General features: G+C 46.8%; 1 protein-coding gene across 6 annotated transcripts in view; it reads right to left on the bottom strand.

Moving 5' to 3' along the window:
• SRGAP1 (SLIT-ROBO Rho GTPase activating protein 1) overlaps positions 1–21856 on the bottom strand; it is a 123026-nt gene extending 101170 nt beyond the window's left edge. For all 6 annotated transcript variants that reach the window (XM_069974380.1, XM_069974390.1, XM_069974399.1 and 3 more), the window contains exon 1: positions 21154–21856. In XM_069974380.1, coding sequence (XP_069830481.1) covers positions 21154–21220 — 67 coding nt within the window. In that variant the 5' untranslated portion in view covers positions 21221–21856. The remainder of the gene's footprint in view (positions 1–21153) is intronic.
• Positions 21857–25930: the final 4074 nt, after the last annotated feature.

Here is a 25930-nt window from a genome sequence, read left to right as displayed (position 1 = left end):
AGACTGGAATCTATCCTCTTTTCAAATCCATTCCTGGCTTTGGCTTCCAAAATCTGTCAGATAAATCTTTGTGTAAACACACCATAAGGGTCCTATTTCACGGGCCGAGGATGGCCCGATCAACGATGTAGACATGCTAGATCGCCGCTCGTTTACTGGGCCTAGTCCACGGCCTGATGATCGTTGAGCGAGGGCTGCAGGGACATAGTTACCGATGTCCTTGCAGCCCACATTACCTGTCAGTTTTTTTTATCCGTTTTTTGCAAAAAAAAAAGGATGAAAAAAAAAAAAGGATTACAAAAACGTTGTGTGAATCTAGCCTACCCTGCAATTACTTGGCTGTGTAACATTGGAAGACAAAGGGAGTCCTATCCCTCTGTCACACTAAAGGGTTAACTGTTAGGATTGGGGCTTTGTTCCTGATAGTTGCCACAAGAGCATGACAATATGAGGCAGCCAGATCCAGCAATGTTTGTCCTGCCAAAACATTGTAAGTCTATGAGACTGCTGGACTGAGAGACTGACAGCAGGAAAGTTACGTGTGCTACCACACACCACTGATTGTTTTCCTGATCGATCAAAACTTTTCACACATTCCTATGTCACATGATAATCAATGTTATTCACTTCATCTCTCAGGGGTTTTAATGTTATGGCTGATTGAAACAAGCATCTCTAGTATACAGGAGTCACAAACAATGGTGTGTAAAACACTGCGCTGGTACATCAGCATATTGTAAAGAACAATGATGGGCCGAGAAGCAGCTGTTACTTTGGGATTGTCCACTGACATAATGCACAGAATGGGAGGAATCAGAGACAAAACCACAAGCCCTGCTGAGTCTTTCATCCAGCACTGAAAAGTTCATGAAAATGGAGATATTCAGGGCTGAGTGGGCAGAGGTCCTGACAGGCTTGACCCTCCTGAAGAACAATAGACCTGTAATACACAGGCTGGGCCCACAGAACAAATCACAGACAATGGGGCACTGACGGCCTTTGTCTGTGATGAATGTCACTGATGCTTTGTATGTCCCTGCTGGTTGAGAACAACCGATTCTCTACCTGTACATACTGAAAGCACTCCAATGTGGCTAAGGCAGAGGAGAGACCTCCTTCCCTCTGTCCTGCAATGTAGTTGGTTGGGATAAGCTATATGTCCTTCAGTGTCCACAATGTAAACCTTAGAAAATAGCAGATGATATACCTATGTACTAGTCTTCAGGTACAGCTTTCCCCATAGCCTGTAGGGCCTCCTTTGGAATTGTAAAACCGCTTTTAATACAGATATCAGGACCATGCACGCGAGTATAAAACCATAATCCCATATACATAAGGGCAGCGCATCCCATCTGCTGATATGCCACATTAAAAATAACCTAATCCTAAAAAATGGCAGGTGCCAGAGAATATTAGAGAGCGACTGTCCTGCCAGTCCTTTCAAAGTGTCAGAATAGATCGGCTCAATAGACAGACAGAGAGAAGGGTCTGGGCAACACTTAGCATATCCTGTAAATACAGATTGGGAACACTGGCTACACATGCTATTCCCTAGGCTTGTGCAGTCAGGGTTCAGACCAATGTACACAGAAAGAGAATAATATCTATAAACGCACTTCATGTGCCCTTGTAGTTATAAATAGTCGTTTTACTCTGGAGCTTTCACATGGAATAAAAATCCAGAGTCCGGAGGGTATTTCCCATTGGCAGCTGCCACTAAATTGTACTTTCCAGGAAACAATAACTGCATAGGCTTCATAATACAACCAACATGAATAGAAAATATGTGACATCCTTAGAACTGACTACTTATGTAACAAATAATCTAAAGCATTGTTTTACACAGATAATGCATTCTTTAAACTTGCCAAAACCTGAACTGGATCCCAAATAGTAAGCTCACATATTCTAGATCTGCTGCAGAAATGAACCGCGGACAAGAGAGGAAACCGCTACAACACATTGTCTCCATCACTACACTTATCAATGGGTTATAATGTCTATAAGGGTACAGCCCCCTTTCTCAAAAGGCATTAAAGCAAACAAAAAGCAGCTGAGAGAGACAAAGATTGGGGATCCTCTGTGGGTTATCTCAGAGAGCAGAGGATTGTGGCCATTGTACTCAGTAAAGGGTTCAAAGCAGCCAAAATGCGTTTAAATTCTGTTTCAATAATTGAGCACCTGCCCATCTTGGTGGTGTAAAGTCTTGTATAAGCAGCGCAGAGCTAGGGAGGCTAGGCGGAGACTAAGGGAACATTTAAAGGGGCCACTTTTATACAGGTTTCTGGCTTGTTTTTTGCACTTTGTTCTGAAAAATAAATATGTACTGTAGTTCTACCGCAATGGTAAATATCACGCCAAGCACCAAATGACCGTGTCAGCATGCTCACTCTGAATAGGTGACATGTTCCTTATTCCTGCAGACTTGACCTGCACTCACCGAAAAAAGGGGAACAGCCAACTCCCATTAAAAACAATGTATCCGCATTGCACATGCGTTGTGGTGCATAATAAGTTCTGAAATACTTGGCTTGGCCTCGTCCATACATCATTTTTTTTTCTGTTCGTATATCAGGATCCTGATTAACGGACAGAAATAGGAAACATTGATTTCTATGGGTTTATCCACACATCTGTTTTGAAAACATATCGGTGTGTAGTTTCCAACCAGTTCCACAAGAAATTAAGACCAGCATTTATACAGTCTATTTTGCAGTTGTGTCTCCATATACTTCATCCCCTTCAGAATTGTGTGGTCTATAATTGCAAGCTGCTTGCAATCATGCACCATGCATAAGGGTGCCTTTACACAGATTTATCTGACAGATTTTTAAAGCCAAAGCCAGGAACGGATGTGAAAAGAGGAGAAATCTCGGTCTTTACTTTATTACCTGTTCTCTGTTTATAGCCTGCTCCTGGCTTTGGCTTCAAAAATCTGTCAGATAAATCTCTCTGTGTAAGCACAACATTACACTCTCACACATGACCTTGTACTAATGGCAGTTATTTTTGCAGAGGAATAACTAATAAATCCATTGATTAATATTTTTTTTAAAAAAGGATCAATTTTTAAAAAAAGGATTTAATATCAATCGCAAATTTTACTGTGGAAAAAGAACGTGGCAGAAAAAAAATTTAATTTGCGCAGAAAGGCATGTTTCACTATTTTTTTTCTTTCTCTGTCAGTTCCATGTGGGTTTTGGTGAAAATGAGGACCAGACAGTATGAGTAAAATACTGACCAATATGCTAAACATGAATCAAGCCTAAGGGTAGCTTCACACATACAGGGTCCACAGAAAAATCCACTGCAATACTGTGCCCTGTCATTTTCTATGACTTTACATACTTGCAGTGGATTTTTAATTCCGCTGCGAGCGTGTAAAGCCTTGTCCCACTTACCCCGGCACTGCCCGGCTAATACAGTACCTTGCTTCTCATGCTCCTGGCTCCCTGGCGTCCCACTCAGGAAATCAGTGCGCTGCCACGCTACAGCCACTGAATAGCTAAGCGGGACACCATGGAGCCTGAGAAGAAAGCGGGAGTGCAGGCAGGTAACGTATTATTCCAGCAGCAATGGGTTAATTGGGAAGAATGAAAAAAATCTGCTACGAGTATGTAAATCCATAGAAAATGACAGTACACAGGATCGCAGCAGATTTCGCTCCAGAACTCGTAATGTGAAATCCGCTGCGAATCCTGTACGTGTGAAGCTACCCTTAGGCATTTTGCAGGTAAACAAAAAACAAAAGCTAACAATGTTAACACCAATTGACCATGGTTTTGTGACACTGCAGATAGGTGTAACATTTTTCACGTTTTACCTGAAACAAAACAGCAGGGTCAGTAAGGCTGGGTTCACACTTGCAAAAAAAGGGATGAAAAAAACGGATGCATTTGTGTGCATCCGTTTTGATCCGTTTTTCCATTGAGTTCCATTGTAAATAAAAACAGATCAAAACGGATCTGTTTTCTTTGACGAACACAAAAACGTAGCTGACACTACTTATGTGTGCGTTAAAAAAAACGGATCCGTTTTGATCCGTTTTTTTTTACAATGGAAGTCAATGGAAAAACGGATCAAAACGGATGCACACAAATGCATCCTTTTTGTCATCCGGTTTTCATCAGTTTTTTTGCAAAAAACGGATTAAAAAAAAGTGTTTGCAAAAACGCAGTGTGAACCCAGCCTAACTATATTGCAAAACCACAGCAATTGACCTCATGCAGTTCTGTCCCTGAGGCACACAAGGCTACACATGAACACAGCCTAAAAATCTTCAGACATGGAAACTGACTCACAGATATTTTTATATCTAATTGCTTTGTCTTTAAAAATAGACCAAAACCAAGTGTGGCAGCCAACATCACTTTCACAGCTCACGTAGACAGCAACGCAATGCAACACGGAGGGAAGCATTACTTAGGAAATGTAATGTCTCATTATCACATCATGGCAAGGACAACAAAACCTTCACCGGCAGACAGCAATGCATTAAAAAGAATCATCAAGTACTTTTCCTATGTTCAATTCATCCTGTCAATTGCTCAGCAGACTGAAACATCCAACTTCAATTGTTTTAGAGCATAACCTCACTGTAGCGAGGCACTGGATTACACCGCTGAGGAGTTGCAAAGGAAGGATGAATGGACAAATACTGAGACCTCTGCATTAAATGGATTATGAAGGTTAAGTAAACACAGCCACTTTCTTCCAAAAACAGCACTTCTCCTGTCCTCACTTTGGGTGAGGTTCTGCAACTCAGCTCAATCCGAGTAAATAGAGCTGAATTGTAATACCACACACAACCTAAGGACAGGGGTGGTGCTGTTTTTGCAAGTAAGTGACAGTTTTTTTTACTCATCCTTACTAAAACATTTAAATACGGAACAAAAAGAAACCAACAAGCATTTAATGAAATCTAAAGACATTACACACTGGTGAGCAGACGGACTGAGATGCACAGAATATACATCGTCTACGTCAGCTAGTAAGCAATAAAAAGAAGTGCCTGAAGGCATGCATTGCATCTTCTCAGCAGACATCTATCATGCTTTAGGTGAAACCAGTCATAAAGCATCATATATATGATTAATGGTCTGCACTCCAGAAGCACAAGCGCTGCTAGACACATCTTTATAACTTGAGATTTATGAAAACCGTGCAGATATCACAAGGATATTGTATCTCCAGCAAGATCCACCAACAGATTCAGTCATTCTGCTAAGCAGGAAACCAAACTATGGGGGAGATTTATCAAACATGACTTAAAGTGAAACTGGCTCATTTGCCCCTAGCAACCAATCAGATTCCACCTTTCATTTTCCAAAGAGTCTGTAAGCATGCGTGAACCCAATGTCTATGCAATAATATGTTTAGTGTCAGACAAAACCTGTATTTAACACAATGATGTACAAAATGATGCGGCCTTTATTAGGCAGCTAGACCACTTCCAGTCAAATGGACAGGACATCTATGATTCAGGTGAATGGCCCTGTTGTGTCCATAATTATAGGCTTTATTACTCCTTCATAACAGTATACTGAAATAAGTATAGATGTTCTGACCAAATAAACAGAGGCAGAAACTTTATAACTGCAGTAAACCTAGCACTGATGATTGAGCTTCATTCCACTATCTGAAATGTTGGCAAAAGTGTTGAAACATTAGTCAATGACAACTCCTACAAGACAAAGTACCACCTTTCACTTACACGTGTCACACCTTAAGAGTAACACTTCTAAAAAGGTGCCACAGTTTACCATTCCAAACAATGCTTTAACCCTTAATAACTGCAGTTCCTTACTTGGAAATCATGTACTTTTTCTCCGTGCTCCATCACATTCCATATTACAGAGTTATTCTAGCCTAGAAGCTTCAGAAAATTTCAAGGTGTCCCCAGATCACTATGTTGACTCTCTGCACAGGGTTCAGCCATGTCTATGAGGCCTAAATGCAACTTTAAATATTGTGGTTTACAAAAGAATAGATTTTTTTTTCTGAATTAAACATCAAAAATGTAAATCAGAAGGTACAGGTTCTACTGCACATACCGTATAACTGCTGCCAGTGACTATGCTGAACCACTTAACACTGCAGAGTGGCTTGATTGTAAGAAACAACAATTTTACTTCTTGTCTTCAATTTTTAAGTGTCACTGTCGTTTTGGGAAAACCTTTGACATGTCAAAAGTTTTGATTGTTCTGGGTCTGAGTGTTCAGACCTGGACCGATCGTGAGAACAAGTGGGGGGAGCTCCCTGCTCTGTGTCAGTTTTATCAGTCGGGCTCCATAGACTTACATACACAATCAGTACGACTGATCACTTGAAACAAATCTGCTCGTTCTTGCAATTGGTATGGATCTGAACACTCGACCCGGAATGATCAGAACGTTTGACATGCCTCTCTAACATGTCAAAAGTTTTTTCAAACGACAGAGACACTTTAAGTTAAGTGTCATTTCTGGAGGAAAGTCCCATCACCTGCGGCATCAATGTTTTCAATGCTGGAACAGTGAAACTGGTCAGAATTATTCTTAATGGAACCTGATCCAGAGTGCTCTGGAGCACAGACTGGACTGAAGGTTCACCTTCTTTTAAGACAATGGGGGAGATTTATCAAACCGGTGTAAAGTAGAATTGGCTCTGTTGCCCCTAGCAACCAATCAGATTCCACTTTTGTTTTCTCACAGAGTCTTTGGAAAATGAAAGGTGGAATCTGATTTCACTTTACACCATGTTTGATCAATCTCCCCCTATGACCCTAAGCATATAGACAAGAAGGGAGTGGCTTAGGGACAATTCTGTGAATGTCCATGAGTGGCCTGAATTAAAACAATCAAACATTTTTGGAGATACCTGAATCCAATGATGGTCACCATCCAACCTGACAGAGCATAACAGGATCTCAAGAGAAGAACGGCAGAAAATCCCCAAATCCAGGTGTGCCATCCTTGTGGTATTATACGCAAGAAGGCTGGAGGCTGTAATTATTGCCAAAGGTACTTCATCTATATACTAAGTAAGAGTTGGAACACATATCAATGCAATACTTCGTTTTTTTCCTTTTTTAAATAAATTTGCAAAGATTTCTATCATTCTGTTTTTATATTCTTAAAGGACAACTCCCACAAAATTTTTTTTTTGCTCATTTAACACACATTACAAAGTTATATAACTTTGTAATGTGGTTAAATACCCGGCCTGGCCCCCTTCCCCCACTTTCGGACCCCCGACCACCCACCCCGGAAGTTAAGGAATGTATACATTACCTATTACGATCGTCACGGTCCTCTTCTCCGGGGCGGCATCTGGTGACGACGACGTCAGAGCCGAGGGGCGGTCCGGGTCTTCTTCGTCCTCGGCGTCTTCATGCAAAGTGAATGGGGATGAAAAGGCTGCTGGTGCACATGTGCACCAGCAGCCTTTTCATTGGCTGGAGCGCATCACATGGCTTCCAGCTTGCTCAGCCCTGATTGGCTGAGCTTGCTGGAAGCCATGTGATGCGCTCCAGCCAATGAAAAGGCTGCCGGTGCGCAAGCGCACTGGCAGCCTTTTCCATCCCCTGGACCCGGAAGTCGGAGACATCGCTGGATGGCGGACGGCGGCGACGGAGAGGCGGACGGCGGGCGAATCGAGTGGCGATCGTCACCGGAGAGATGGTGAGTATGGTGTCTGTGTGTCTGTCTTTGTTTTTTTTTTGGGGTCCCGCGGGAGTTGTCCTTTAACCTCTTAAGGACCCATGACGTACCGGCACGTCATGGATCACTGTCACTTAAGGACCCATGACGTACCGGTACGTCAGCCCTTTAAACGGGCGCCGCGCGAAATCGCGCGGCGCTCCGGTGAAGATGGCTGCTGATTCTATCAGCAGCCATGTTCCTGTGTCACGTAGGGGGCAGTTTCCCTGCCCCCCGTGACGACGATCGCTGTGATTGGCCGATGACTTCGCATCGGCCAATCACAGCAATTTGCTGGATTTCCGGGACCGGACCCCGGCAAAGAGCTGTGATTGGTGCTGTCAGAGACAGCACCAATCACAGCTGTGACCGGGCATCACCTGCCCGTTGATCCGGCCCCCCGATCGCCCGTGATTGGCTGGCTGCCGCCAGCCGGCCAATCACCGGCGATCCACACTACTACCACCATCATCACCTTCTCTGCTTGCTGATAATCAGCAGCAGAGAAGGAGATGATGGGAGCAGCATGCACCCGGCGCGGTCCTGGAGGGCGCCGGGTGCCTCCTCCCCCCAAGCTGCCGCCGCCGCCGCCCCGTCTCCGGTAACAGGGAGATCAGGACAGCTGATCTCCCTGTTCTTCCTACCCTCCGTCGTCCTCATCTTCCTCCGCCCGCCCCCCCCCCCCCCGTGCCTCCCCGGTGTTTTCTCCTCCTCCCCTCCACCCCTCAGTCCGGCCAGCCCCCCTTCCTGTTTTCAGCCCCCCCCCTCCGAGCTGACAGCCCCCCTGTGTCCTGCAAGCCCCCCCCCCGTGTCCTCTGTCCTGCCAGCCCCCCCAGTGATCTGCCAGCCCCCCCAGCGATCTGCCAGCCCCCCCAGCGATCTGCCAGCCCCCCCAGCGATCTGCCAGCCCCCCAGCGATCTGCCAGCCCCCCCAGTGTTCTGCCAGCCCCCCCAGCGATCTGCTAGCCCCCCCAGCAATCTGCCAGCCCCCCCAGCGATCTGCCAGCCCCCCCAGCGATCTGCCAGCCCCCCCAGCGATCTGCCAGCCCCCCCAGTGTTCTGCCAGCCCTTCCCGTGTTCTGCCAGCCCCCCCCCCTGTGTTCTGCCAGCCCCCCCCCTGTGTTCTGCCAGCCCCCCCCCCCTGTGTTCTGCCAGCCCCCCCCCCTGTGTTCTGCCAGCCCCCCCCTGGGTTCTGCCAGCCCCCCCCTGTGTTCTGCCAGCCCCCCCCTGTGTTCTGCCAGCCCCCCCCTGTGTTCTGCCAGCCCCCCCTGTGTTCTGCCAGTCCCCCCCTGTGTTCTGCCAGTCCCCCCCTGTGTTCCGCCAGCCCTCCCGTGTCCTGCCAGACCCCCATCCGTCCTGCAGCCCCCCCCCCCCCCGTGTCCTGCCAGCCCTCTCCTGTGTGCTCTGTCCTGCCAGCCCCCCCTGCATCCTGCCAGCCCTTCCCGCGTCCTGCCAGCCCTTCCCGCGTCCTGCCGCCACCCTCCCCTGCGTCCTGCTGCCTCCCTCCCCTGCGTCCTGCTGCCACCCTCCTCTTACCCTCTCCCCTTCCACCCTCTCCCCATTCCTTCCACCCTCTGTCATGCCACCCTCTCCCTTCACCCTCTCCCCTCTGTCCTGCCACCCCTCTCCTCTCACCCTTCGGGGTTAACTTACATATAGGCAGTGGGATGTCATTCCTGCTGCGTGTATGTATTCTCATACGGATGCACTGGCGCTGGATCCGCAGTGTGTGGATCCGGTGTGTGTGTGAAGGCATCCTAAAGAAAAAATAACAAAAAAATGGCCACAGGTTGTTCTCGGCTGAGGAGGCATTCGCCTGGATTGCCTCCGATACTGAGACAACCATTGAGGGAGAAGAGGAAGATCCCTCGTTCCTTCTTCCTTCCTCTTCGTCCTCATTGTTATCACCATTTAGTGATGACAAGCCCCCAAGGAGCTGCCCCAGGAAGCCCCACAAGCCCCCTCAAGTGACCCCACCCCGTACGAACCACAGATTCCTGAGTTCGTTGGGGTCACTTGTGGGGGGTTTCCTCTGTTTTGGCAGCATCGGGGCTCTGAGAGCCCTTCGTCCTCCATTCTGGCCAAATCCAGCTTCCAAAATCCAAATTACGCTCCTTCCCTTTGGAGGCTTTGCATGCGGTGACTTTGCACTTTGTGTCCACATGTGGGGTACTCTTGTAATCGGGGGAAATTGCTCTACATGAGTAGTGGTTTATTTTTTCTTTTAACCCCTTGTGAACATAAAAATTCAAAGTTACACCAACGTTTTAGTGTAAAAAAATAAAATTTTTCATTTTCACAGCACATTATTCCACATTTGTGCCCGTCACCAGTCGGGTCCATATGCTCACTATACCCCTTGTTACATTCCTTGAGGGGTGTAGTTTCCATAATGTGGTCACTTGTGGGGGGTTTCCAATGTTTTGGCAGCACGGGCACTCTGCGAACCCGACATGGCCTTCGTCCTCCATTCCAGCCTCTAAATGGCGCTCTGTCCCTTTGGTGGCTTGCCCTGTGTCCATATGGCACATTATATCCACATGTGGGGTATTTTCTTACTCAGGGGAAATTACCCTACACGTTTTGTGTTAATTTTCTCTTTTAACCCCTTGTGGAAATGAAAAAATCAAGGCTAGACCAACATTTAGTGTAAAAAAAAATTAAATTTTTACACTAAATCATTGATCTAGTCTTTATTTTTTCATTTTCACAAGGGGTTAAAAGATAAAAAAACACGAAATGTGTAGAACAATTTTCCCCGAGTACGGAAATACCCCACATGTGGACATAAAGCGCCATGTGGGTGCAGGGTAAGCCTCCAAAGGGAAGGAGCGCCATTTGGCTAGAATGGATGGTGAATGCCATGTCGCATTTACAAAGGCCCTGTGTTGCCAAGACATTGAAAACCCCCCAGAAGGGACCCCATTATGGAAACTACACCCCTCAAGGAATCTAATAAGGGGTGCAGTGAGAATATGGACCCCTCAATGACTGGCACATTTGTGCTGTGAAAATGAAAAAACGAAATTTTTCACTTTCACGTCACATTGTTCCACATTTGTGCCCGTCACCAGTGGGGTCCATATGCTCACTGCACCCCTTGTTAGATTCCTTGAGGGGTGTAGTTTCCAGAATGGGGTCACTTGTGGGGGTTTACCACTGTCTTGGCAGCATAGGGTCTTTGTAAATGCGACATTGCCCTTGAAATCTATTCCAGCCAAATCCAGCCTCCAAAAGCCAAATAGCGCTCCTTCCCTTCGGAGGCCCGTCTTGCGGCCGCATGGCGCTTTATGTGCACATCTGTGGTATTTCTGTACTCGGGACAAACTGCTCTACACATTTTGTGTTCTTTTTCTCTTTTAAACCCTTGTGAAAATGAAAAATTCACGGCTAGGCCAATGTTTAAGTGTAAAAAATTTAATTTTTACACAACATCATTGATCTAGTTTTCAGGTTTCTCATTTGCACAAGGGGTTAAAAGAGAAGAAACAAAACAAAACATGTAGAGAAATTTCCCCCGAGTATGGAAATACCCCACATGTGGACTTAAGGCGCTATTTAGCCGCAAGACAAGCCTCCAATGGGAAGGAGCGCCATTTAGCTTTTTGGGGCTGGATTTGGGTAGAATGGATTTCGAGGGCCATGTTGCATTTAAAAACTCCCTGTGCTGCCAAGGCAGTAAAAGCCCCCACAAGTGACCCCATTCTGGAAACTACACCCCTCAGGGAGTGTAACAAGGGGTGTAGTGAGCATATGGACCCCACTGGTGATGGGCACAAATGTGGAACAATGTGGCGGGAAAATGAAATATTACTTTTTTTACACTATAATGTTGGTCTAGCCTTGAATTTTTCATTTTCACAAGGGGTTAAAAGAGAAAAAAACACACAAAATGTGTAGAGCAATTTCCCCCGAGTCCGTAAATACCCCACATGTGGACATAAAGCGCCATATGGGCGCAGGGCAAGCCTCTGAAGGGAAGGAGCGCCATTTGGATTTTGGAGGCTGGATTTGGCCAGAATGGATGATGAACACCATGTTGCACTTACAGAGCCCTCGTGCTGCCAAAACAGTGGAAACCCCCCACAAGTGACCCCATTCTGGAAACTGCACCCCTTAGGGAATCTATCAAGCGGTGCAGTGAGGATATGGACCCCTTGATGACGGCCACATTTGTGTCTTGAAAGTGAAAAAATGAAATTTTTCACTTTCACGTCACATTGTTCCACATTTGTGCCCGTCACCAGTGGGGTCCATATGCTCACTGCACCCCTTATTAGATTCCTTGAGGGGTGTAGTTTCCAGAATGGGGTCACTTGTGGGGGGTTTCCAGTGTCTTGGCAGCACGAGGGGTCTGTAAATGCGACATGACCCTTGAAATCCATTCCAGTGAAATTCAGCTTCAAAGGCCAATTGGCGCTCCTTCCCTTTGGAGGCTCGTCCTGCACCCCCTTGGCACTTTATCGCCACATCCGGGGTATTTCTGTACTCGGGAGAAACTGCGCTACATGTTTTATGCATTTTTTTTTCCTTTTATCCCTTTGTGGAAATGAAAAATTGAAGGCTAGAACAACGTTTTAGTATAAAGAAATTATTTTTATTTTTTTACGCCATATTGTTCAGAAAATCTGTGAAGCACCTGTGGGGTCCAGATGCTCACCGCACCCCTTGTTACATTCCTTGAGGGGTGTAGTTTTCTAAATGGTGTCCCTTTAGGGGTGTTTTTTAGGTTTTGGTACCCCAGAGCCTCTGCCAACCTGAAGTGGTACAGTCAAAAATGACCAAATATAACTGAGGTGTTCAAATTCACTAGGAGCTCCTTTATATCTGAGGCTTCTGGTTGCGTCAAATAGCGCAATAGGGCCACATATGGGGTATTTCTATAAACTGCAGAAACGGGGCAATCAATATTGGGGTGAATTTCTCTGGTAATAGGTTTACAATTATGAAAAATATTGGATTACAAGAAAATCTCTGCACAGAAAATTAAAATTTTCAAATTTCTTACACACTTAGCTTTTATTTCTGTGACTCCCCTAAAGGGTTAAAAAACTTTCTGGATGTGCTTTTGCAGAGTTTGGGGGGTGCAGTTTCTGAAATGGGGTGCTTTGTGGGGCTTTCTAACATACAGGCCCCTCAAATACACTTTAAACCTGAACAGGTCCCTAAAAATATCTGATTTTGAAATTTTACTGAAAATTTAGAAATTTGCTGCTTATGTTTTACGCTTTCTATTGTCTAAAAAAAATGAAATATAGTTTAATAAATGCCGCCAACATAAAGTAGACATGTTGCTAATGCTATTTAATATATAATTTATGTGGTATAACCATTTTCTGTATAAGCAGAAAAGTTTTAAAGTTGGAAAAATGCATTTTCTCTAAATTTTTCACGTTATTTTGGTTTTTTCATAAAGATTCGTTAAAAGTATCAACGTCAATTTACCAGAAATGTAAAGTACAATATGTCACGAGAAAACAATCTCAGAATCAGCCAGATAGGTAAAAGCATCCCGAAGTTATTAATGAATAAAGTGACACTGGTCATATTCATAAAATTTGCTCCGGTCCTTAAGGCCATTTCAGGCCCGGTCCTTAAGGGGTTAATATGGGGTACCAAGTGTTTTTTTTAAACAAGACCACAATATAACAAAATGTAAAAACAAAAGTAAAAGGCTCTGAAGACTTTCTAAATGCTTCAATATTTGTGGTGTGGTCAAGAAAACTGACTCTGTAATAAAAGTACATGAGATCTGACGAGACACTGTCAGCAAACTCTAGTTGAAGAAATGAATGGGTGTCTAATTTTTCTTGTAACTTATTTGCTTTTGTCAAAGCCTGATCATATTATAAAACTGCCTGTCGTAGTAGTTGTTGTTATTTTTTGTATAGCAGATTCCGCAGCACTAGACAGTCGTAAAATTCATAATATTTGAGAAGTGTCTTTACACAGAGATTTATCTGACAGATTTTTGAAGCTAAAGCCAGGAATAGACTATAAACAGGGAACAGGTCAAAGGAAAAACTGATATTTCTCCTCTTTTCAAATCCATTCCTGGCTTTGGCTTCAAAAATCTGTAAAATAAATCTCTGTGTAAACGCATAATTAGTCCTCCTGGATAAAAAGTAATGGTGTGTTTACACAGAGAGATTTATCTGACAGATCTTTCAAGACAAAGCCAGAAGCAGTCTATAAACAGGGAACAGGTTAAAGATTAAGATTTCTCCTCTTTTCTAATCCATTACTGGCTTTGGTTTTAAAAATTTGTCAGATAAATCTCTGTGTAAACGCACCACCAGGTATTTATTAATCTAAATTGCATTGCATTTCTAATATACTGACTACTGCTTCATAAAGAATGCCTCAGGAAGTTTCTCAAACCTGCAGGGGTATCTCGCTCTTTCCAGCAATGAGCTGTGTTTTCCTTTTAGCTTCCTGTCCTCTTCATGTAAGACAAGGATATGTCATGATGTAATCACATATGACTACTTCACTGACACCCCCACTAGCCAGCACACATCATAATGGAGATGGTGCATTATTGCCCATTACCAAACTGCACCCACCTTTCCTTATTCTGTTTCATCCTACAGTATGAATTCAGTTCCTTTCAGCCATGGACCTATGGCTGTCATTACCACCGCCCACCATCACACTATGTGGGCTCTGGAAGGCTCTGTCCCATTCTTTCAAAATTTCTCCAACCAAGAATACAAGTGGTGTATACAGACAGAAGCTTTTCTTCAGACTGTTACCAATGCTCTTCTTCAGTTTATTTCAGTGCTGCAGAATATCTATGAATACATTCTGTATACGTAACATATTCTTACATAGGGACTTGCACATGTCTAGAACCTACTAGGGAAATCACTCATGGCTTATTATTTTTCATCATTTTTGACATCAGCGGACTCTGGCTTCTACTTATCCCATATAGATAGTGCATGCACGTAGACATGTGATAGAAAATAACACCTACACCCCGTTCGGTGACAATGGACCCATACTGTGTTAACAGTACCCTGTTTTCTTAAGGCAAATGGTCAACATGGCTTAGCTTTGAAGCACCACTTGCCATATGCCCCAACCACAATCAGAAGTGGCAGACATACTAAATATAACCATTTATTTTAAGCAAAGTGTAGTTTAGAGAATACAGATGACAAAAACAAGCATGTTCCACATTTGGCAAACCACAAAGGTTTGCTTGTGTAACTCCCAGGAGGGCAAAACACCCCTTATGCTGCTCATATTCTCATTGCTGGAAAGGTCATGTACAAGTAAATACACATTTGTTAACCTAAGAGACCAAATAGAAAATAATTGATCAAAATGCAGCATTAAAAGCCTGCCTTGGCCATGCTCCCACCACTCACTAGTAGATTGTAAGGATTTTGCATAGTGTTTGGCATGAACTCAGCATCTTGGCCTCCATCCATGCTCTTGGGCTATACTGAAATGTTTAAAGTGGAAAAGTGGAGGAAAATACGAGAGATAATCTTAAAATGTTTTTCATTGTGTTCTACTATCCCAAGCCAATATATTTGGGATAATCATAAAGCCTATGTATATGAAATCAGAGACACATTGTTTTCCTAGTTCGGTGAGTCATTCCATCTCTTCTGTTGAGCATATCCTTACATTATAGCAAAGTTCTGCAGCTGCCAGTCTATGGGCCAGATGAAGCCTCAAGGCTTTCACATTCAGAGTCTACTGTGTGTCATATTCCTGTGTACACTTCTCTTAGCCACTCTATACTCATCAATAGATCCAACTGAAGAAAGGAACATACCTAGTGCACTCACCCAAGGACATTTAACCTCTTATTTTTGAAGTCTTCCAGCAATAAAAACACTGTGATGACATGTTATCCCACACCTACAGTCATGTACCTGCCCATGCATGCTTCGCCAATGTATCTTCTGAAGAGTCACCTTTTATTCACCTCTGAGGTGCCTCTACAAATACACACTGGCATTGAGAGTCACATACTCTGGCATTTAAAGTCACAGCTGTCAAAGATCTGAGTCTTGTCATTTCACAAGAAGTATACAAAGCAAATAAACACAAAGAAAACTATTCTGGAATACTGAGTGTGACAGGCTGGAACACCCAAGCACACAGACCACTTCCTTATGAAGGTTTAGAACGCACGGTCATGGAAACTAGAAGAGATCAAAACTCTACAAAGAGGCAAATCTCTTATAAAACACAAAGGCCCAAATATCAACGAGTGTAAGGGTATGTCCACACTACAGAATCCCACGGATCACCTACCTTGCATTCTGCAGCTTGCCCCCGCTCGCATCTCCACTGCTACTATAGACTCCATTCTATGGTTTGGCAGATTCTTGACGGCGGACTCTGCTAACCCATAGAATGAAACCTATGGGACCAGCGAAGATGCGTGTGGCCATGAGCTGCGGAATCCGCAATGGGTGAGCCGACGGGATTCTGTAGTGTGGACATACCCCAAAACTGATCCTGGTGTAAACTACCACTGATAACCAATCACAAAGCTCAGATGTCATGTTACCAGAGCTGAAAACTGAGCTGTGATTGGTTGGTATGGACAGTTTACTAAATCTGGTCCAAAATTTATTAAAGCCATGAGTCGCATAAGCTTTTCATGGACTTGGTCAAGATGCTGTTAATGCATAGCAACATAAAGTACTACTAAATCCCACTGATCACTAGAATGACAGGGCAGAATTATACTTTAAAGGCAACTAATACAATGTTATTTATCATTTTACCAATATCCACCATTACTTAGTAATATCTCAATTACCAATACATTAATATTTTACCATTCATTGATACCTGATATTACTTTATGTAGTCTTAATAGCTTCTGCCCCAGTAGGGAGTCTATTTGTCCAAATGTGACATCAAGACCCAGAGTAGGTGTCAGCCATAAAGAAAAGGAGAGAGATCAATGGGTCACAGGATGCACAATAACCCCACAGATGGTAGCCCCAACCACTGCCATTAAACAATGAGCATTGTATTGTACTGCAGGCTAAGGCCAGGTGCTGTTATGGCTAGTACATCTATTATGTATACCAGTGCTTCTCAAACTTTTTCTACTGGAGCCTCACCCAACAGACCAAGGTAATGCCTGGGCCTCACCAGAATGACTAAGAGGGTGCCTGGGCCTCACCAAAGTCTGCTTAAAAGCTGAAAGTAATGCTAGAGCTACCTTTCACCCATCTTCCAAGCTCTAGATACTAATAAAGCAAGTACTAAATAAATTAATGGAGATTTTTGCAAACTGCAAAAAAGGACTGTGGGGATTATAGTAAATTTTCTGAAAACTGGCTTCCCAGCTGAGCCTCACCAGAAACTAGGGGGCGCCTCACAGTTTGAGAAGCACTGATGTATACCAAACCCTTCTATCTCTAGACAGTCAACTGCACAAAGCTTCTCATCATTGTTCTTTAATACTCTGTGTGACATTCGGTTTTTGTGGCAGGTTTGTCTGTGGAATGAAAATGTCACCTCCCTTGAATCCCTCCTTACTGTCTCTTGTAATGGATAGATGGTGCATGGTAAATGCATCAGCTACTAGTAGCGGCCTGTGTTGCTAAGCAATGGGCCGTACATAGCCAAGCCACTGCTGAACTTCCAAGAATTCCCCAAAGAATAATTACAAGAAAGTCCCAAGGACATATTCAATGATACCATCCATCACAGCCTGATAATAGGCCTATACATACAACACTTTACCACAATGACTGTTCACATGTATCGTGTGATGGACAATCCAGTGACAGACAGACCCATTGGGTCTGTTGTGTCCGCCATGTTGTCTGTCAGATTGTTAGAAAAAACAGCGCCACATTGCACTGCACTATTTCACAAATATGATGGACCTTCAGACACGAGAGTGAATACATAAGCTTAGACCCAAGCTGAATAAAAGCTTATTACTAACCTCACGCCTGGCACTCCAGCTTCCATGTTGATGGGTTCTGAGTTACACCTGAGCTGTGAATAAAGCCACAATGACCAACGGCCACATGATATTACCAGGATTACTAGCAAAATTGTGCGGCCACGGTTTTGGCTACAACTTAGAACCAACAGCAACACAGTCCACCCCATACAAGCGTAGAGAAAGAGATTGACTGTGGAAACAAGAAAGCTGAGGAGTCTTAAGCGAGGTCAGTAATAATTTCTATAGCTCTAGATTACCCCTTTAATCTGGAATTTTGCAAGAACAGAGGTAGAAGATTATCGTCTTCCTCAATGCTCTTTACCTTTACACTTTTTCTATTATGTCTCAGAAATCCAGTATATTTGATAGTCCAGACCTACTAAAAAGCAATCTGAATGTACCTCTAACTTCGCGTGAATACATGCAACAACAATGGCCAGGATTTATAAACTGATGTTTTGGCTTTTTTCACTCCTGTATCATTTCTCTTCATATACTGAGAACATAAGTCACTTGCATTCTGTAAATGACTGTACGAGCACACTCTGTGAACAAAACCTTACTCAGATTTTTGTCCCTATGCTGTCATATGTGCTTAAACCACACAAACCATGACCACACATAAACCACAAAGCAATATCCAGACTATGACACACAAATATAAAAATACATCAATGCAACAGTCAATGAGATCACAGAACAGTGAATAAATGAGAGCACAGAACAGTATGTTAAACAGTTAGGAATTAGAAGTGGTCCCTGGCCAGCCGCCAGACTCATTTAACGCAATGAAGTGTAAGCACATGCATGGTTTCTTCCACCTAACCCGCACACACCACTAAAAGGAAAATCTATTCAAATCTTATACAATATATACAAAAAATACACAAGCAACAAATCATGTGACCAATATCTCAACAAGATCACTGCAGATCTACAACAATAGAAAGAAATCCTGAAACAATGTATGGATGGGGGACAAGGCTTGCCTCTAAGGCCAGCCTAATACAGGAGGCCCAATGTAAGGGTACATGTCATCACTTGTAGGCCCTGCACCTCACACGTTGACAGCCTACAACCATGCTGTACTGCGGACTTCTCCAGGCTCCTTTGTTCTTTCCAGCAAAGTTATAGGAGAAATAAGTGGTACTAGGAAACATAACATATTTCTCTGCACTACTTATATCTATAAGAAACCAAATGAGCCCAAGATACAGCAAGAACAGAACAAGGCACCGACATAGAAGATACAAGCACAACAAAGGATTGGGAGTAATGTCTATAGTAGTCCGTTCTATAAATACAAACACTGGTAACAGAGTTAAAGAGGTATTCCCATCTATACTATCATAGTTATATGTGTAGGACTCGTCAAGTTAAATATTTTTGTATATACAACCATTTAGCAAACTTACCTCCTTCTCCTGGTATGCCGCCCTTTCCCTCCCACTGTTGACAGCTTGTTGTCTAGGTTACTGACCACCACTCTGCTCTAAGCAGTGGTCTGGCTGGTGTATATATAGCTATAGTATACATTTGGCTCCACAACCTAGACAATGAACTGTCAACCATGGGAGCGAAAGAGCGACATATCAGGAGAGGGAGGCAAGTTTGCTAAATGGTTGTATATGCAAAAATATTTAAACTTGACGATTCCTACCCGTATAAATATATTAATTGCGATGGGGATACCAATTAAAGACATGGGAAACTTTTGACACAGGCTGCAGCTGTGTTCTGCCTCAATGGATCGCTATGGACTGTAGCCCAGCTGCGGCTCTGTGGATACCTATGGACTGCAGCCATGCTATGGCTCTGTGAATTCTTATGGACTGAAACTCTGCTTAGGCCATGGGTCTCCAAACCACGGCCCTCCAGCTGTTGCGAAACCACAACTCCCATCATGCCTGGACAGCTAAAGCTTTGGATTTAGCTGTCCAGGCATGATGGGAAATGTAGTTTTGCAACAGCTGGAGGGCCGCAGTTTGGAGACCCATGGGTTAGGCTCTGTGGATACCTACGGCCAAGCTGCGGCTCTGTGGATTCCTATGGCCAAGCTGCGGCTCTGTGGATTCCTATGGCCAAGCTGCGGCTCAGTGGATTCCTATGGTCTGTGGCCAAGCTGCGGCTCAGTGGATTCCTATGGTCTGTGGCCCAGCTGTGGCTCAGTGGATTCCTATAGCCCAGCTGTGGCTCAGTGGATTCCTATAGCCCAGCTGTGGCTCAGGGGATTCCTATAGCCCAGCTGTGGCTCAGGGGATTCCTATAGCCCAGCTGTGGCTCAGGGGATTCCTATAGCCCAGCTGTGGCTCAGGGGATTCCTATAGCCCAGCTGTGGCTCAGTGGATTCCTATAGCCCAGCTGTGGCTCAGTGGATTCCTATAGCCCAGCTGTGGCTCAGTGGATTCCTATAGCCCAGCTGTGGCTCAGTGGATTCCTATAGCCCAGCTGTGGCTCAGTGGATTCCTATAGCCCAGCTGTGGCTCAGTGGATTCCTATAGCCCAGCTGTGGCTCAGTGGATTCCTATAGCCCAGCTGTGGCTCAGTGGATTCCTATAGCCCAGCTGTGGCTCAGTGGATTCCTATAGCCCAGCTGTGGCTCAGTGGATTCCTATAGCCCAGCTGTGGCTCAGTGGATTCCTATAGCCCAGCTGTGGCTCAGTGGATTCCTATAGCCCAGCTGTGGCTCAGTGGATTCCTATAGCCCAGCTGTGGCTCAGTGGATTCCTATAGCCCAGCTGTGGCTCAGTGGATTCCTATAGCCCAGCTGTGGCTCAGTGGATTCCTATAGCCCAGCTGTGGCTCAGTGGATTCCTATAGCCCAGCTGTGGCTCAGTGGATTCCTATAGCCCAGCTGTGGCTCAGTGGATTCCTATAGCCCAGCTGTGGCTCAGTGGATTCCTATAGCCCAGCTGTGGCTCAGTGGATTCCTATAGCCCAGCTGTGGCTCAGTGGATTCCTATAGCCCAGCTGTGGCTCAGTGGATTCCTATAGCCCAGCTGTGGCTCAGTGGATTCCTATAGCTCAGCAGCCCTGCTGTGACTCAATGCACTCCTAAAGACTGCAGCTATACTGTTACTCCACATTTTCTTATGGATTACAACCTTGGGACTACTGAATGCAGTCCTATGGACAGTGGAATGACTGAATACATTCCCAATAACTGCAGCTGTGGGGTGACCAGACATTATTGTAGGGACCACAACCATAGTACAACCCAATGTATAAATGGCAGCCATTAGATCAATGGTCTGCAGCCTTTGTACTACACACACATGCCCTGCTGCAGTGTACATTGGTGGTCCAGTGGGTTACTCGGCCCCCCTTGGCAGCCTACATGCAAGGCTGGGGCAGTCATCACATACCAAAGTGGACTTCTCCAGCACATACTCTGGTAATCAGACATGACAGTAGACTATTCTTATCTAATGTCTGCCACCTGCTGTGTGATATGCCCCTGCACCCCCAGAGAGATACCACCAACGCCTGGCACACCCTCTGCCATGCCCACCCTGTGACACCCCTGGTTTTTACCTTTGACTTGGCTCTCATATTCTGCAATGATCTCCTTGTCCTTCTTGAACCTGCTGGGGGTAGACATTTTCCTGCACTTCTTGGGTCTTGGCTGTATCCTGAGTCTTCTTGGTTCTTGTTCAGTGCCAAGATGGTAAGGTGCCCACTACTTGTCCACAGACTGAACTCACTCTGCTGAAGTTTTCTGGAAGACAAGTCCAGAGGTCAGCAGAGAAGCCATGATAGGAGGCCAGAAGACTAGAGGCACCGCCAGGGGCGCTATAGAGGCGGCAGGCAAGAAGTATGGGAGGAGGATGACCATACAGAACTATGGGGACAGATCGCTGACCCAGTCACTGAGCAGCCCGGACACTGAGGAGCAGCCCGAACCCCGGCAGGACGAGGAGGGAGGGAAGGTCACTGGTGGGAGCAGCTTACACCCACTACAATGGGGGCCTCCCGGCTCAGCGTGCACGGAGATGATGAATGGCAGCGGCAGGCAGGAGCATGCTCTAACCCGGCAGCGGTGCAGTCCGCTCAAACCCAACACAAAGAGCAGAGTGAGCCGGCAGTGCCGGGCGGGGACAGAGAGCAGGGAGGGACCGGACACCGCTCTCCTCTGGACGCCGCACCTGTCCCTCGCAGGGGGCGCAGCAGCAGTTTCACCCCCTTTTCCTTCCTGGTTACCCCTCAGCACAGCACTGCGCCGCCAGACCCTGCCAGACTCGGCTGGAAGGCAGAGGGAGGAGCCGTAACCTCCCGTCTCCGCCCCCCGCACACCGGCACAGCCCGTGTCTGGCAGCTGCTAACTGACAGCTGCTCCCGCCAATCAGAAGCAAGGATGCGACGTGTGCGGATCAATGAAAGGAGTGGGCGGGAGTCTATCAGTAGTTACGGTAGCAAGTGGAGGGCCCTGCAGCTGGCTACTCCGAGGCGGCTGGGAGTGGGGCTGGGTTTAATACGGGGTGCCGCTACCTGCCGGCTGTGCTGTATATAATACAGGGTGCCGCTACCTGCCGGCTGTGCTGGTTATAATACAGGGTGCCGCTACCTGCCGGCTGTGCTGGATATAATACAGGGTGCCGCTACCTGCCGGCTGTGCTGTATATAATAAAGGGTGCCGCTACCTGCCGGCTGTGCTGGATATAATACAGGGTGCCGCTACCTGCCGACTGTGCTGGATATAATACGGGGTGGCGCTACCTGCCGGCTGTGCTGGATATAATACAGGGTGCCGCTACCTGCCGGCTGTGCTGGATATAATACGGGGTGCCGCTACCTGCCGGCTGTGCTGGATATAATACGGGGTGCTGCTACCTGCCGGCTGTGCTGGATATAATACGGGGTGCCGCTACCTGCCGGCTGTGCTGGATATAATACGGGGTGCCGCTACCTGCCGGCTGTGCTGGGTATAATCAGGGCCGTTTTAATACATTGGTGGGCCCAGTGCACAGCCCTCAAGAGTGGGCCCCCCCTTACCTTTCTGCACATTGTATAATGTACTGAATTTGCCCCCACACTGTATCAAGAGCCCCAATACATACAGTAGATACCTTATAACACTATTTCCACCATTCAGTGATTACATATTACATAAAAACTGCACTAAACAAAACAGAAAGATATCACCATTGATACCATTACATAATACCGCCATACCATGACCCCTATCAGTACAAGCCTATAACAGAGTGAAGTTACATCCAGTGACTCACCGGAGGCGTCTTCTCCGATCAGAGTCTGTCACCTTTTCTTTTTCTCTCCATCCAGCCTGGGCCACCTTGAAGTCTTCTCCTGGCTGTGAATCTTCTCTCCAGAATCTGCCAGACAAATATTTTAGGCTCCAACACATACAGTAGTTAGGTCCCTTGTACCCCTATACAGTAGTTACACCCCTCTGTACTCCTACATAGTTACACCCCTCTGTGCCTCCATAGTTTTAAGGTGTCCCTGTAGTATATAGACCCTCATGTGCTCCTCCAGTTATATACAGCCCTCCTGTGCGCTCCCCCATTAGTATATAGCCCCCCTGTGCACTCTCCCCAGTAGTATATAGCCCCCTGTGCTCACCCACAATAGTATATAGCCCCCCTGTGCTCTCCCCCAATAGTATATAGCCCCCCTATGCTCTCCCACAATAGTATATAGCCCCCCTGTGCTCTCCCACAATAGTATATAGCCCCCCTGTGCTCTCCCACAATAGTATATAGCCCCCTGTGCTCTCCCCCAATAGTATATAGCCCCCCTGTGCTCTCCCACAATAGTATATAGCCCCCCTGTGCTCTCCCCCAATAGTATATAGCCCCCCTGTGCTCCCCCTCAATAGTATATAGCCCCCCTGTGCTCTCCATAATATATAGCCCCCTGTGCTCTCCCCCATAGTATATAGACCCCTGTGCTCCCCAATAGTATATAGCTCCCCTGTGCTCCCCAATAGTATATAGCCCCTGTGCTCCCCAATAGTATATAGCTAACCTGTGCTCCCCAATAGTATATAACCCCCTGTGCTCCCCCATAGTATATAGCCCCCTGTGCTCCCCCATAGTATATAGCCCCCTGTGCTCCCCAGTAGTATATAGCCCCCTGTGCTCCCCATAGTATATAGCTCCCCTGTGCTCCCCCATAGTATATAGCTCCCCTGTGCTCCCCCATAGTATATAGCCCCCTGTGCTCCCCCAAAGTATATAGCCCCCTGTGCTCCCCAATAGTATATAGCCCCCTGTGCTCCCCCATAGTATATAGCCCCCTGTGCTCCCCCAAAGTATATAGCTCCCCTGTGCTCCCCCATAGTATATAGCTCCCCTGTGCTCCCCAATAGTATATAGCCCCCTGTGCTTCCCAATAGTATATAGCTCCCCTGTGCTCCCCAATAGTATATAGCTCCCCTGTGCTCCCCCATAGTGTATAGCCCCCTGTGCTCCCCCATAGTATATAGCTCCCCTGTGCTCCCCCATAGTATATAGCCCCCTGTGCTCCCCCATAGTATATAGCCCCCTGTGCTCCCCAATAGTATATAGCCCCCGTTCTCCCCCATAGTGTATAGCCCCCTGTGCTCCCCCATAGTATATAGCTCCCCTGTGCTCCCCCATAGTATATAGCCCCCTGTGCTCCCCCATAGTATATAGCCCCCTGTGCTCCCCCATAGTATATAGCCCCCTGTGCTCCCCAATAGTATATAGCCCCCTGTGCTCCCCCAAAGTATATAGCTCCCCTGTGCTCCCCCATAGTATATAGCTCCCCTGTGCTCCCCAATAGTATATAGCCCCCTGTGCTTCCCAATAGTATATAGCTCCCCTGTGCTCCCCAATAGTATATAGCTCCCCTGTGCTCCCCCATAGTGTATAGCCCCCTGTGCTCCCCCATAGTATATAGCTCCCCTGTGCTCCCCCATAGTATATAGCCCCCTGTGCTCCCCCATAGTATATAGCCCCCTGTGCTCCCCAATAGTATATAGCCCCCGTTCTCCCCCATAGTATATAGCCCCCTGTGCTCCCCAATAGTATATAGCCCCCGTTCTCCCCCATAGTATATAGCCCCCCTGTGCTCCCTGATAGTATATAGCTCCCCCATAGTATATAGCTCCCCTGTGCTCCCCCATAGTATATAGCCCCCCTGTGCTCCCCAATAGTATATAGCCCCCGTTCTCCCCCATAGTATATAGCCCCCCTGTGCTCCCCAATAGTATATAGCCCCCGTTCTCCCCCATAGTATATAGCCCCCTGTTCTCCCCCATAGTATATAGCCCCCTGTGCCCCCCCCATAGTATATAGCTCCCCCTGCTATATAACATTGAAAAAAACAAACACTTTTACTCACCTGGGTCCACGCGTTCCTCTTCTCTTCCCTCCTGTGGCCGCACTTCCTGCGGTCACAAGAGGCTGCACTCCCCTTACCCTCGCGCCGACGCTCCAGTGACGTCGGGCGCTAGAGGGAGAGCGCGGCCTCTTGTGACCGCAGGAAGTGCGGCCACAAGAGTGAGTGACTGACAGGGAGGGAGCCAATGGCTCTCTCTCTGTCAGTGTCGCTGCTGCTGAAGCGCCGCAGCAGCAGCGGACGGGGGCAGCGGCGGACGGGGGGGGCCTGCAGGGGGTGCCATGGAGGGGTAAGTAGATTACCCATCCATGGCGCTCCCCCATGACAGGCTGGTGGCCGGAGCCCTGTGCGACCGCATTGGTCGCACATAGCAACGGCCGGCCTGCTCGGGGGGGGGGGGCCCTTTAACCAGTGGGCCCGGTGCACGTGCACCATGTGCCCTCTGGTTAAAGCGGCCCTGGGTATAATACAGGGTGCCGCTACCTGCCGGCTGTGCTGGGTGTAATCAGGGCCGATTGTGGGGTTTCTGCCGCCTGTGGCAAACCTCAGGCGGCCGCCCCGAGTGATGGCTGGCACTCCCCCCCCCCCCCCTCGCCGCAGCCATCCACTCACCTGTCCCACGCCGCAGCCGGCCCGCGCTCTCTGCTGTCTCCACATCCCGTCAGGTCCCGCAATGTGACGGACCTCCAGGCTGTGGTGAGTGAGTGGGGTGATCGGGTCCCGCGCGACCCGATCACCCCAGCGCGTCCCCCACCGACCCCGGGCACTCACCACAGCCTGGAGGTCCGTGACAGCTGCAGGGTGACATCGCGGGACCTGACGGGATGTGGAGAGCGCGGGCGACGGGACAGGTGAGCGGCCGCTGTCATTTTTGTTAAGTGATACTTAACAAAAATGACAGCAGGGGGGACATAATGCCGCCCCCTGCCGGACCGCAAAATCTGCCGCCTGAGGCGGAAGGCTCATTCCGCCTCATGGCAGAAGC

The sequence above is a fragment of the Dendropsophus ebraccatus genome, chromosome 1 (assembly GCF_027789765.1).
Source record: "Dendropsophus ebraccatus isolate aDenEbr1 chromosome 1, aDenEbr1.pat, whole genome shotgun sequence".
Taxonomy (NCBI): Eukaryota; Metazoa; Chordata; class Amphibia; order Anura; family Hylidae; genus Dendropsophus; species Dendropsophus ebraccatus.
The sequence above is the reverse complement of the archived record's forward strand: the minus strand, read 5'-3'. Positions and strand labels throughout refer to the sequence as shown.